The sequence below is a fragment of the Eleginops maclovinus genome, chromosome 5, assembly GCF_036324505.1.
Source record: "Eleginops maclovinus isolate JMC-PN-2008 ecotype Puerto Natales chromosome 5, JC_Emac_rtc_rv5, whole genome shotgun sequence".
Classification (NCBI taxonomy): domain Eukaryota; kingdom Metazoa; phylum Chordata; class Actinopteri; order Perciformes; family Eleginopidae; genus Eleginops; species Eleginops maclovinus.
Genome location: NC_086353.1, coordinates 11,341,867 through 11,354,549, shown reverse-complemented (window position 1 = coordinate 11,354,549; position 12,683 = coordinate 11,341,867). Strand labels below are relative to the sequence as shown.

Below are 12,683 nucleotides of genomic sequence, written 5' to 3'. Positions count from 1 at the left end.
AAGTTGAAATAGTAAGCTAAAAGTAGCTGTTTATCCATCACCTTATGTAAACAGCACAAACTGTATTACCTAAAGTGATGGATAAACAGCTCAATAGGATGAACAGTAGATATAATGTAGCTAACAGTAACGTATAAACTAAATTTGTTGATAAATTGAAATAGTCACAATAATAGATCATTGTTTGGAGTAGTTATCCTAACATAATGAATGGAATATAGTTAAACTAAAATGGAATGAAAAACCAAGGTGTATAGGAACAAATGCAAATTTGAACACAGTTTTGACAGAATGGAAGACAACATAAATATTGTTATAAAACATCATTTCACATAATTAACATTTTGCAGCATATCAGACAATTTAACATAAAAACACATGAACACTGCAAATGATGACAATCTTCAGTGAGGGGCTGTTGTTAGACAAAAGAGATTGCTACTGGCTTAAAGAACAGTTAGTACCTGCAGAAAGCTTTGAGAACGACTTGTGTGAAAAGAAAGCTATACTCCCCATCTGTTCATTTATACATGAGCTAAGTTCTCCCACATAGCAGCTGTTTTCCTTGCTGTACATCTTGTCTCTTTGTTCACACTCTCTTCCCTCATCTGTCACAGCTCTTAGCTGATGTTAGCACATGAACTGCAAAAGCAACAACATTCAAGCTTATTTTGTCAAATAAGCTTATTTGAATGGAAATTCCTAAAGGTGCCATGTAGCTAATAAGACAATATCCCTTTCTTCCTAATGTACGTTTTAAGAAAATTGTTATATTTTATGGTTTATCTTTATTTGTGTCATTGTTAGACTTAATTTGCAGCACTCATATTTATACTGTATATATTTAAGCAAAAAAAACATGATCAACTCATTTGTTTATCAAAACAAGATATACAGTACATTGCATCTACAGCTTTATGCCCTTGAGTCCTTATTGTCTATGAATTAATATGCAACAGTTCATCAATGAATACTTCACATTGTTTTAATGATTATTAGTATGTAAGAGGTAAAAATACATTATTTTGAGGCGATTTTATTTGTACAAGTCAGGGATAGGACACACTTACTTCCAAACTGTGTAAAGACCAAATCAAATTACACAATGTCAACATTATTTTGCTGATCTCTGAACGGCTCCTTGGACTTTTTTTTATTTTTATTCCATGCTCCAACTTCAACCCAACACTGTGTGTAGGAGTCAGAAGAAGACCCTCAGGGTTAGAAATATCAATTGGCCATATTGTTTCCATGGCAATAATATGGTACCTGGGGGAGTTTCACTAGAAGGATACTGATCAACCTACACAGACAACACCACCATCACATATTTTCTCCTTATACATGGCCTCCACCCAACTATTAGTTTTGTTTGATGTCTCTGGAGGTAATAGGTAGGTGTGTGTCTGAGATGAGGCCCAATCATTTTGGGGGATTGTAGCAGCAGACTGGAGGGGACAGTTTATATTCCCTCAAACAACCTGGAATTTACAACCTCCGACACTCCCTCCTTTTTGAGCCTTTAAGCTATTTCACTGTTAATGCTGCTTGTGTGGTACATGGTAAACTAGTATTTATAACATGAAAGGAGAATGCATTTAATTTGAATAAACCCCATAGAGGAAATATGTGGTGAAATACGTCTTTCACAGATGCTTTATTTTGCACACTCCATAAAACATTTAAGTTGTAATAAATCCCTTTCTTTTTTACTATAACTGCAAACATTATAGAATTAGATTCATGGCCCACCTGAATGGCGTTTACTGATCTGTAAAGCACTCACATTAGTTACCCATAGAAAATCCTTACTAAAAGCGTTTTCGAAGGTTCCTTACTAAAGTGTGTCAGGTGGTAATCTTAGAGAGGTGCAGTACATTACCATATAATTATACAACATTTCATCTTCATGCACAAATGACCCACAACCTCTGAGCCGGTGACAGCCAGCTGTTCAGACAGGGAGCCCGGAGTTTCTCGAAACCCCTGAGAGGGAGTGTCTGGTGATCCCTCCTCACCGCCGACCAAATCTCTCGCTCCCTCCCCTCTCTCCGCCCCTACGTCTCTTTGCATCTCTGTTTGTGCCTAGAGGGACTCATGCGGCTGGAGCACAGTCCCCGCGTCTCCTGGAGCATAACCAACCATCCCATCGCAGACCGCCGGTGTGTTCCTCCGCCTCTTTGAGGCTTCAGCAGACGGCTGTCCCCGCACTGTGCCGCCGAGCGTATGAAAGCAGCATGCCAGGTATCATGACGCACCACAAAATATGGCACTTGCTTGGACTTCTCTCCCTTGAGTCTTGAGGTCCATGCTCTTTAAATCGGGCTTGACCAGCATATGAGACTGTCTGTCATCTCTGTCTTACGTTTTATGTTTTTGACAGTGTTTGATGATGTCATTATTTATTTCAGATGATCCTAGCTCTGTCACTGCTGCGTCGCATCTCTCAAAGTAAGAAGACTCGCTCTGTAAATGCGCATCCCCTCAGTGATCAAACTTGGACCGCTGCCTCTGTCCGTGGCGAGCAAATCCAACCCAAGCTCTTCTCCAGCTCTGCAAATCTCTGTCACTGCTGACTAACGATGTGGAGGACAGTGGTGTGACATCGCAAGGGCACTTCACAGCCCAGAACTATTACCTAACTATTCCACATCAACTTTGTCAAGGCTTGACTTTGAGGAAGTGCTCTGGAAACAAACTGGAGATCGCAAACCTCATCAAGCGTTTTATCTTTTCACGTGGAATAAACTGACTGTCCAAAATCCAAGTCAGATCCAACTTCAAGGGATGCGTAAACGAGCATGATGCTCTGCTTTCTGTTGCTGTTAAGAAACATAGGGAACGAAACGGGATTATAAACTATGTGGAGTCATTCCTGAGGATTATTGATTCGCTGCTCTCCCGGGTGTATGGAGAAGAGCAGCCCGAGGATGACGGGCGGAACCCGGGAGGCACCTGTGAACTCCTCTCCAGCGGTGGCGTCCAACGCGGAGGGCGAGGAGATCGAGGTTTTGGAAAGCACCGACGTCCTCCCCGTGGCTCAAGAAGACGTAAGTCTAACACAGAGGGACCCTAAGTGCACACTGATACAGATTCACATGTTCACAATTTCAATTACGCAGCAGGACCTCCACTTTCATTTGCATTGGATAATATTAAGGCATTACGTTAGATTACGTAAATTAAAAAGATACTCCTAAAATACATTTTCGATGTTTATCTAAAATATGGGGTTTAAGGAACCAAGTTTTACAGAAAAAAAAATCGAGTGGCCACAACAGGCTTGTAGCGCTACATCCTTTCTAGGATTATTAATTTTTCAATTCGCTCACACACATATTACTGTTGCTCCATTAGTTGTTTCAAACATTCAAATTGCTTACTATGAGAAAACCCTTAGACATTATTATTCACATCTTATTATCTTTTGTTGTAACTCATTGAACACACTGATCGGATTTAGCAATCTGATTTTAAGACTGCAATTACGGCAAATAGAGGGAAGTCCTTTTGGCCTCATTACAATACAGGTGCTCCTCTCCACTGGGGCACCTGTGTCTGAGATTTTGTTCCTATCTTCTCACTTCGTCACTTGCCCTTTTCTCTCTCTTTCTATGTCTTAGCAATGGAAGTCTCTGTTTGACAAGGTATGTATTGCAAGCTACAGTGGCTTGAATCTCTCGCCGTATGCATGTGTCACTCATTGTGGAGCTGTGTTGGAAGGTGCTCATCTATGTGTGAACTGTGGGTGACCCCTGACTTGACTCTGTTATTAGCTTGAACCAACACAGATGTATTGACCAGATGAAGCTCTCCATTGTCTTGCTTAAAGGTCATGAAACACGGGAAAGATTTTGGATGAACAGAATGCAATATTTCAACATATGGAACCGAAAACAGGACCATGTAACTTTTTTAATTTAACAGTCCATGTATCATGGCCTTTACACCGTCATTATGCTGTGACACTGGCTTAATAACTAATGTAAGTGACTTAAACCTGCACGAGGATATGAGATTACTGTCAGAAAGTACCCACAAATCACGACTCATGATGCTAAACTTTACACAAATTGCTCATGTTTGCCATGCCTGCTCAGTTGTGCAGCTTAAAGCATTACAAAACATCTCATTCTGGTGAATGTAGCCTTTATTCTGCTACTCACTCATTGCTGTTAGTTTTTATATTGCTGATTGGTGTTGATTCGTTTTCCCTTTCTGTGGGTAAACAAACGCGGCACCAGCATTTCCTTTGGCTTAATGATGTGAACCTATCAGATCTCAGCTGGTGGAGATGGCTCAGTCTTCTCTCTGCTGATTTAGGCTGATGAGACAAATGTATTTTTAGTTCAAAATTGTGCCTAGTGCAGCTTTAAATCCTTTGCCTGCTGGGTAAAAATAATTATGGCATAACATGTAACCAAGCTGCAGCTTTATCAGACCAAACTCCTGCTGAGGGGAGAGCATGAGACGAGTGGGAGCACACTGGAGGCTGTGGGTGTGTTGTCCGCTGACATTGACCCTGATAATGCAATTGGGGTGATAAATAATCCTTGATGCATTGATCCATTGACCGATCTTGTAAGGAACAAAAGTGTGCATGCACACACACACACGCACACACACACACACACACACACACACACACACACACACACACACACACACACACACACACACACACACACACACACACACACACACAAATACACACATTCATAGAGCCAAGAAATCCCAGGAGAGAGAAACACAGACTGGCTGATCATGCATGTTGGACTGCCAGACGGCAAACGGGCTCCCTACCATCTCTCTCTTCACACACACACACACACACACACACACACACACACACACACACACACACACACACACACACACACACACACACACACACACACACACACACCCTTTACACGCACAGCCACCACACTGTGAGGTTGCTGCAGCACCTGCCCGTCCTGGGGCCCCCTACTTTCTCAAACAGGGAATTGTATGCATGTGTGTGTGCAGGGGGTTAGCGGGGATATTAAGGGTTGAGTCAGAGGCTCGTGTCAGGCTCACTCTTTCAGGGGGTGACTGAGGTCCCATGGGATTACTGGAAAAGCTAAGGGTGTGGTATGTGTGTGTGTGTGTGTGTGTGTGTGTGTGTGTGTGTGTAAGGAGGCAGTAAGTGGGCCTCTCAATCCGCAGCCTTTATGCGTGCGGCACAGCTTTGAATTTCCTCAAGTGGACGTCAGTCTTAAAAAAACGTGGGTTTGTCCAAATGGTGAGGTCGTGCCCGGTCTGGCAGCAACAAATGTCCTTTCACTCCTTTATTCTCCTTTCCTCCTCCCTTCTCCTCACAATGAGTTGCTTCATTTGTCAAGGGGCTGACCTTTGAGACCTCCAGCTTCTGTGACGCAACAAAGGAAGAAAAATGATGGCCACTAAAGACAAGAAAAATAAGGTTTTTTTAAACCAGTCTGGCAACCTGTGTCAAAGCATGAGAGATAAAAGACAACAGAGCATGGTTTAGTCTTTAACTCTTTGCAGAAATACTCCTAACAAAGTATCACTATTCAAGCATGTCCAGTATATGTTTACATACAAACATAAAGAACAACACTGTATGGACTGCATGGACTTCATTTGCCCGTGCATTTCACACACGCATAAAGGGCGAGGGCTGGCCTCTTACGGTTCACCATCTTTGATATGTGGACAGGAGGAGGCAGAACTGCCAACCCTGTGATAATGGGCGGCTTGCTTGTCCAGGACATTTTCATTGCAGCTCTACTTTGACAACTCTTGTTGTGAGCTAGTAAGTTAAACATACTCAATTCTTAAAAATGTACAAAAGCTACACTTCGATATTCTGGCTATTGACTGCAACTAATCTTATTTAATCAAATGATCCAGTGAGTGTAATGCATCGACAAAATAAGACGTCCAGAGAAGAAGACAATGATGCATCACTTGTGTTAATCAATTCTGGCATCCCTGCCTTATCAAATGCAGGGCACATTCAATTCTGTCTATCCCATAAGGGATGTTTACAGCAGACAAAAGGCAGGATCATCTTCTCTCCTCATACCTATTATTTTTTTGGACTACGAGTTCCCTCCGTCTTTTTTAACACAATCTGGGCTATGTACAGAACCTTCCCCATCATATCATTTTTACCGGCCCCCGTGTGAACTCAGTCCATACAGCTATCAGTTTCTGGATTTCCGATCGTGGGCTGGAATCAAAGTGCTGTGTCGCTCTGTTCGCTTTCCCCTTCACTTCTCTCTTCTGTCCCCGGAGAGGATTTTGTTGCTGTATAAGTGCTTTCCTCCTCTGCGTGCAGGAAGCAAGAGAGCGAACCTCAGAATGCTTTGATTCATGTTTCCTATCGCCTGAAACAAACATGAACTCAACACAGACAGAGCAGTCTAATGAAGCAGATGAGATGCTGCTAGGAGGAAAGCAGCTGCACTGCCCTTCCTCTGCCTCATTATCAAAGAGTCCGAGCCTCTATCTGTCCCCTAAACTCACACAAACACACACACACACACACACACACACACACACACACACACACACACACACACACACACACACACACACACACACACACACACACACACACACACACACACACACACACACACACACACACCAATCTGGAAAGTCATTGTAGCATTATACACAATGTGTTTATCCTTCAAAAAATGTTTGTCTTGGAGTCCTTGTTGTTGTTTCAGTGTGGATTTTTGGAGATTTCCTGTCCAGGATTGATCTAATAAACCCTATTAGGCATGTTCTATTGCACCCTGAAATGAACATGTGTTTTGTACTTCCTGGTAAGGTATGCTAGATGGATTTTCCTGAGCTATTGTGGCAGTACATTTTTTGTCCTTAACCACAGTATTTTTTCTTTTGGTATGCTGTGAAAGCAGGAGCCTTCTCTGTGTTTAAATACCACAGCCAAGTTGGATTATGAAAGGCTACACATAAAGCGCAGACGCACTGTATTTTGTGTAATGGAACTGGGAATGTCCCAGTGCTTGAGCTTGAACTGGAGATTGGAAGTCCCGGAAACCTGGCAAAACTCAAAATAGATGGAGACAGGATGTATACTAAGCATTGACTTTATATCTGTACAATAGAATCAAGGCTCTGCAATGCTGCCTTGCAACAGGTCTTCGTGTGTGTGTGTGTGTGTGTGTGTGTGTGTGTGTGTGTGTGTGTGTGTGTGTGTGTGTGTGTGTGTGTGTGTGTGTGTGTGTGTGTGTGTGTGTGTGTGTGTGTGTGTGCGTGTGTGTGCGTGTGTGTGTGCGTGTGAGTGTAAGAGAGAGATCCTAATGTGTGTCCACAGTTGCCTCTGTGTTGACAGCCTGCTCCTGGCACAATGGCTTGTTGAAATACCCTGTGCTTGCGCCCGCTGGAGCTTAGCGATTAAACACTTTCACATGGCTGCAAACTTTCCATGGAAGTGTTTCCCCCCCTTAATTTCTTGCTTGGTGGCATGTAAAAGCCTCTAAATGTGAGTTATGATCCCAGAAATCCACACTCAAACCACACAAATAGAAGTATTTCTGATCTTTCAGGAATGTCGTCCAGCCAGAGGGACTCACGCTCTATTCATGCTGTTGTAGTGAAAACATTATACTTTATCCATGTAAAACAGGATTTATGACCCATCACTTCTTAAATTTCGAAGCGAACGTGAGTTCTGGTGTTAGAATGGGTCAGGTATTGCCTTTAATTAAAACAAGCAGGAATTCAGTGGTGGGGCAGCCACCTTTTCCCGGTGTGACTCGTGTTTTTTCTGAGTTCCTGTCAGGCCTTTCAATGAGCTTGTTAGTTAGATATTCAGTGGCCATGCCTGAGAGAAAAGGAAGGTCATTATTTAAAGTCGTTTTGTCTGGCACTGCTGTCTCGCCTCACCATCCCGACCAAGACGCAGCTGGCATCTTCCCTGGTGTCGCTCTATTTTTCTAAAACTACACTTCAAATGAATGATCCACCGCCCAGGCAACAGGCACTTAATGGATAAGGAGCCCGCAGCTGTGTTTACCGGTGCATGCAGGGATAGCAGGACACGCCCTGTCAGTTATACCTACATTAAAAGCAAAAAGAAGGGTCACAAAAGTTTGATTATAACAGCTATCACTGCAATCACTGATGGCTTCAGCAGTAGACACTATAGCTCCAGCTGTAAAGTTAGTATTTTTGAGTAGGAGTGAATGTTTTTAAATGTATAACACACGTCATTCGCATAAGTTCAAAGACTCATGAGACTCAAAGATTCACAGGAACCCACCCACTGTGAAAGAGAAATATCTGAGAAGAGGTCCACAAATAGGTAATCTTATTTGACTGATCTTAAGACGACAATACCTTTGTGTCTTATTTTAGTGGTATTCTTGAATCAGCTACCTTCTTGTTGGGTTTCTCTGCTTTAACGTTGTATAGATTTCTCCATCTTTTTCTCTTCAACCCATCCGTCTTTGATGTACTGATGTGCTTATCGAGCTAATTGCCATCGACATATTCACAGATGGTGGGGTCACAGTCTGCTGACCTGCTCATCTAACTCTACAGCAGTGATTGACACCAGCTGAGGCTTGGAAATAACTCAAAGACAAACACTTTGTGGTGATCTGTATTGTCTTGATTCAGGATCGTAAACGTAGTTGGAAGGCAGCAAACGGCTACCCGCCCCATGCTATTAAAAAAGCTGCCGGGCTGTTTGGTGATGAAATAACAGACAGAGCCTCAAACGTTTTCATTCAAAGATTTAATCTGAGCTCATCTTTTCCCGCTCCTCTGCCTCTCCCCCCCTTCTTGTCTCTAAATAGATTTCCTTAATGAAAGACACAGTTCGAGTTGGCAGAGTGTGAAAACAGTCTTTGCTTTTATGCACAGTTAAAAATAGCTGCTGTGCCTGTCGATCTGTAAATGGGAAAAATAAGATGTGCCAGTTTACCCGTAATTGGCTACAGTGTGCAAACTCATAGCAGCGGTGGCATGAAATCAAAATGTCTGTTCTGATCGTTGAAGGCCTCAGTGATCTGGCATCCTCCATATGCTTAGTCTGTTTTTGTGTGTGTACATACAATAGGTTTGTGTAAAATTGTAAATCCATTACTAGAGGTTAAAGAAGGACAGTCGAAGTGACAGCACACAAACCCCCTGCTGAAAAAGTATGTGTGGTAGAGGCTCTGTATGCCTGCTTCCTTTTAGGACCAGTGTCAGTGTGAAATGTGACTTGGCTCATAGACATATCAGCAGTGAGTTTTCTGCTTTCTATCTTCTCTTTTTCACCTCCCCCTCACTTATTACCTTATACTTTTCTTTCTCTCAGTCTCTCATCTTTTTTTTCTGAACTCCCTGTCAGCATTAAGTGGATGACACTGTAGATGTGAAGAGGCTTCAGTCTCAGTATGCTTATTGATGCTTTCATCTCATCTCCTTTCATTAGCTCTGTTTAAGGTTAAATACACAGGCTAGGTCCTCCGTTGTATAATAATGGCAACTCAAGGTAACTCAGTGAACATCCTTTTCTGCTTTGATCGAGGAGCTTAGACAGTTTTTCTCTAAGGTTGCATGTTTTAAGTGTCATCGTGAGTGCAGAGTGTGTCGTTTCTGGCTGTAACTTTGGAAAAAGTAAATTGTTTCAGTTAAACACTAAATGATGCTATAATGTTCTGGTTATTGTTGAATTATATCCTTAAAGAGGAGCACATTTTTTCATTAGAAACAGTTTTTCACTGAAACCAATGTTTTCATGTTTTCTTTATTATTATTACCAGACAGTTTAAAGATTATTATATATTGATCTGATTACTCCCTGTTGATCAAGCAAACAGTAACTCATGCTCAATCAAATCACTGTAATCACAACAAGTCAATTGACAAAATAAACAGTGAGATAAGCTGCGTTTTGAATCAGGGCTTGTTGAGTGTCGGAAGTATTATCTAATTCACAGCCCGAGACAATCCCTGAGCAAACATACAGGATTGTTTGGCTTGTTTTTAACAACCAGACATTCTTTTTATAGTAATACAAACTTCGTGTGCACAGAGGGACAATGTTTATTCACCCAAGTAAAAAGTAAGTGTCTATAGATCCAAACAGATTGAAATCTGGTGTATAGCCTGCTGCCATACATAGCATCAAAATGTGATTACTGTTATAACCAAAATAAGGGAAGGGAATAACAACCCCATTGATTTGTTTTTAGCATAGTAACATCTCAATAGTGGACATTTTGCCAGAATGTATCATTAGTTTGTTTTGTGTCTTCACAGGGCAGAAAGAATACTTTTGTTCAGTTTAAAGACAACTTTCTTAGCTTTAAGTTACTTATCAACCAGCACTGTTGGAATCACTTCCAGCTTCCTGTTTCAGTCCGTCAGTCTGATCCTCCCGGGATAAAAGACACAGTGCAGGTTCCTTCATTCCTTATTGCTGAAATTGTACTAGCTTCCCACAAGTTAGTTACAGAGCGCTGACAGAGTGAGGTGCTGGCTGGGAACCATCACACCGAAGCGTGTGTGTGAGTGTATGTGTTCATGAGTGTGTGACACCTCAGAGGTTTGAGGGACCTGTGAAACATGAAATGGAAAATGTCTGTTTTCGTCACAGAGCTAAAAGTCCCCATGGGAATGTTAGTAGGCTCTTGGGAAACTCACACACACACACACACACACGCACACACACACGCACATGCACATGCACATCAATACATAATTTGGGGCTTATTTCTATGCCATAGGCTGAACAGGTCGGCAGGCAGGTGCACTGCTGACATAAGTACAATAACCCTGTGTGTGCTGTGTACACCTGTTGGTGTGTGTGTGTGTGTGTGTGTGTGTGTGTGTGTGTGTGTGTGTGTGTGTGTGTGTGTGTGTGTGTGTGTGTGTGTGTGTGTGTGTGTGTGTGTGTCTACTTGTGTGTGTGTACTCGTGTTAACTGATTTCTGTCTCTTCAGTCAAGCGCTGCCCATTAGGGAATGTTCCACACAGAGCGTACTACTCAGACGTCTCCTTCATTCTCCCTTTGGAAAAACTGTTTAGTCTGAGATAGATGGTAATGTTGACGACCACCACAAACGAAATCTGACAAATACAAACGCAGATGTGTAGGCGTGTGCGTGCTGGATTTCTCATGACAGCTCTAGATTGTGACTTGATAATTGTTTGCAGACTTTCTGGTCACTTTTTCTTGCAATGTGCTTAGCTATAAGCAAAGCAATGTTCAATCAACCGTTTGTTCCTCCTTCTTGTCCGCTCTATGTAGAACTTGCCCTGAAGTTTGACAGTGCGATGTAGGCTGTATCATTTGGGACTCATATTTAAGGTAAATGTCATATATCTGTTGATATTAGCATCCAAGCTAAAACTGTAGAACTGCAGGTAATGTAGTTTGCGGATCACAGCACGTCAGATACAGCTCAGTTCTTATTGTCTCATTCATCCTCATTCATCATGGAACTAGCAAAGCAGTGTCGTAAAGCAGGCGCGGTTCAAGTTAGCTTTGGGCCTTTGATGACCATGATAATCACAGTAACCACTCCTCCCACAGCAGTAATTTTCTCCATGCAGCTCTGCGTTAGATTTCTCTGTCTGACGATCACTGTAAGATTGCTCAAATAAATTAAGCAGTGCCCCAGACTCTTTAGTTGCCCCAGTTTCAAAGTTAGAGCGAGGAAAGAAAGGCAGTACGAATCATTGAAGTTAGTTTTGAATAATCTGCTGAAATCTATAGCTCATTCTAGGTTGAGGATGCATGATTTGTCTAGTTGATATATGCATCAACACTGCTAGAAGACAGCATCACTGTCTCTTTCAACAGGCCCAGATGATTTTATTCTACCACTGTAGTTTTTTCTAGGACAATAAAGCTGGGTTTAGCTTGTAAAAAACAAAAAGGTATTGAGTTGTTGCCCTGGCTGTTTTGCTGTTGTCATGGCAACCTGGCCCGTCCCCGCCTGGCAGGCTCAGCAGATGCCCAAGGTGAGCAGCAGTGCTTAGCTTTCACCCAGATCTCCATTCCCGTCCTGTCCCCTCCGTGTCGTCTTACAGGGCATTGCTGCCAAAGCTGGCAACCGGGGCCAAAGTGCTGAAGTGGCCAACTGTGACAAGGATAAAACCACATCACAAAAAAAACAAAACCCAGACCAATAAAAAATAAAGCCATTTATGACCCTTCACTCCCTGGTGGGATGTCTGACTTTGTGGCCGTGTTGTTGCTGCTGCTGGTGTGTTTTCATGAAGAGGTACATCCAGCACTGCCGAGTGCACACACTCTTCATTTGCAACATGGAATTTATAAGAACTTGGCCAGATTTTATGTGAGTCGTTGATGGCCGATGCCGGAATAGGATTGAAAAATGTCTTTTGTGCAGAGATTAGTGATGAGAGAAGATCAATTGTTTTTCAATATTGAAAATGAATACTGAAGGCATAAAATCCTACCTTTTTGAAGTGGAAAATGTTTGCCCTTCAAATACCAATTCTAATAACTCGAGTTAGATATCTGCAATATTGACATCTGAGCCAAAAACGTACTTCAGTAATTGCCAATTATTCTCATTACACGGGCCTATTTTTCATAATGTTAATGTAGGGAAAATGAGGTCACACCAATAAGGATATAGGTTATAATTATATAGATATAGATATAATGTATTATGTTTTTATGAAACCTGCTT

The 12,683-nt window shown here is 42.1% G+C and overlaps 1 protein-coding gene across 2 annotated transcripts in view; it reads left to right on the top strand.

Moving 5' to 3' along the window:
• The first annotated feature begins 2,024 nt into the window (after positions 1 to 2,024).
• Positions 2,025 to 12,683, top strand: part of rhbdl3 (rhomboid, veinlet-like 3 (Drosophila)) — a 47,065-nt gene continuing 36,406 nt past the window's right edge. Inside the window, exons 1-3 of one of the 2 annotated variants that reach the window (XM_063883095.1) lie at positions 2,025 to 2,244; positions 2,412 to 3,050; positions 3,624 to 3,647. In XM_063883095.1, the coding sequence (XP_063739165.1) occupies positions 2,910 to 3,050; positions 3,624 to 3,647 (165 nt within the window). In that variant the 5' untranslated portion in view covers positions 2,025 to 2,244; positions 2,412 to 2,909. The remainder of the gene's footprint in view (positions 2,245 to 2,411; positions 3,051 to 3,623; positions 3,648 to 12,683) is intronic. The other variant, XM_063883096.1, reaches the window with a different exon arrangement.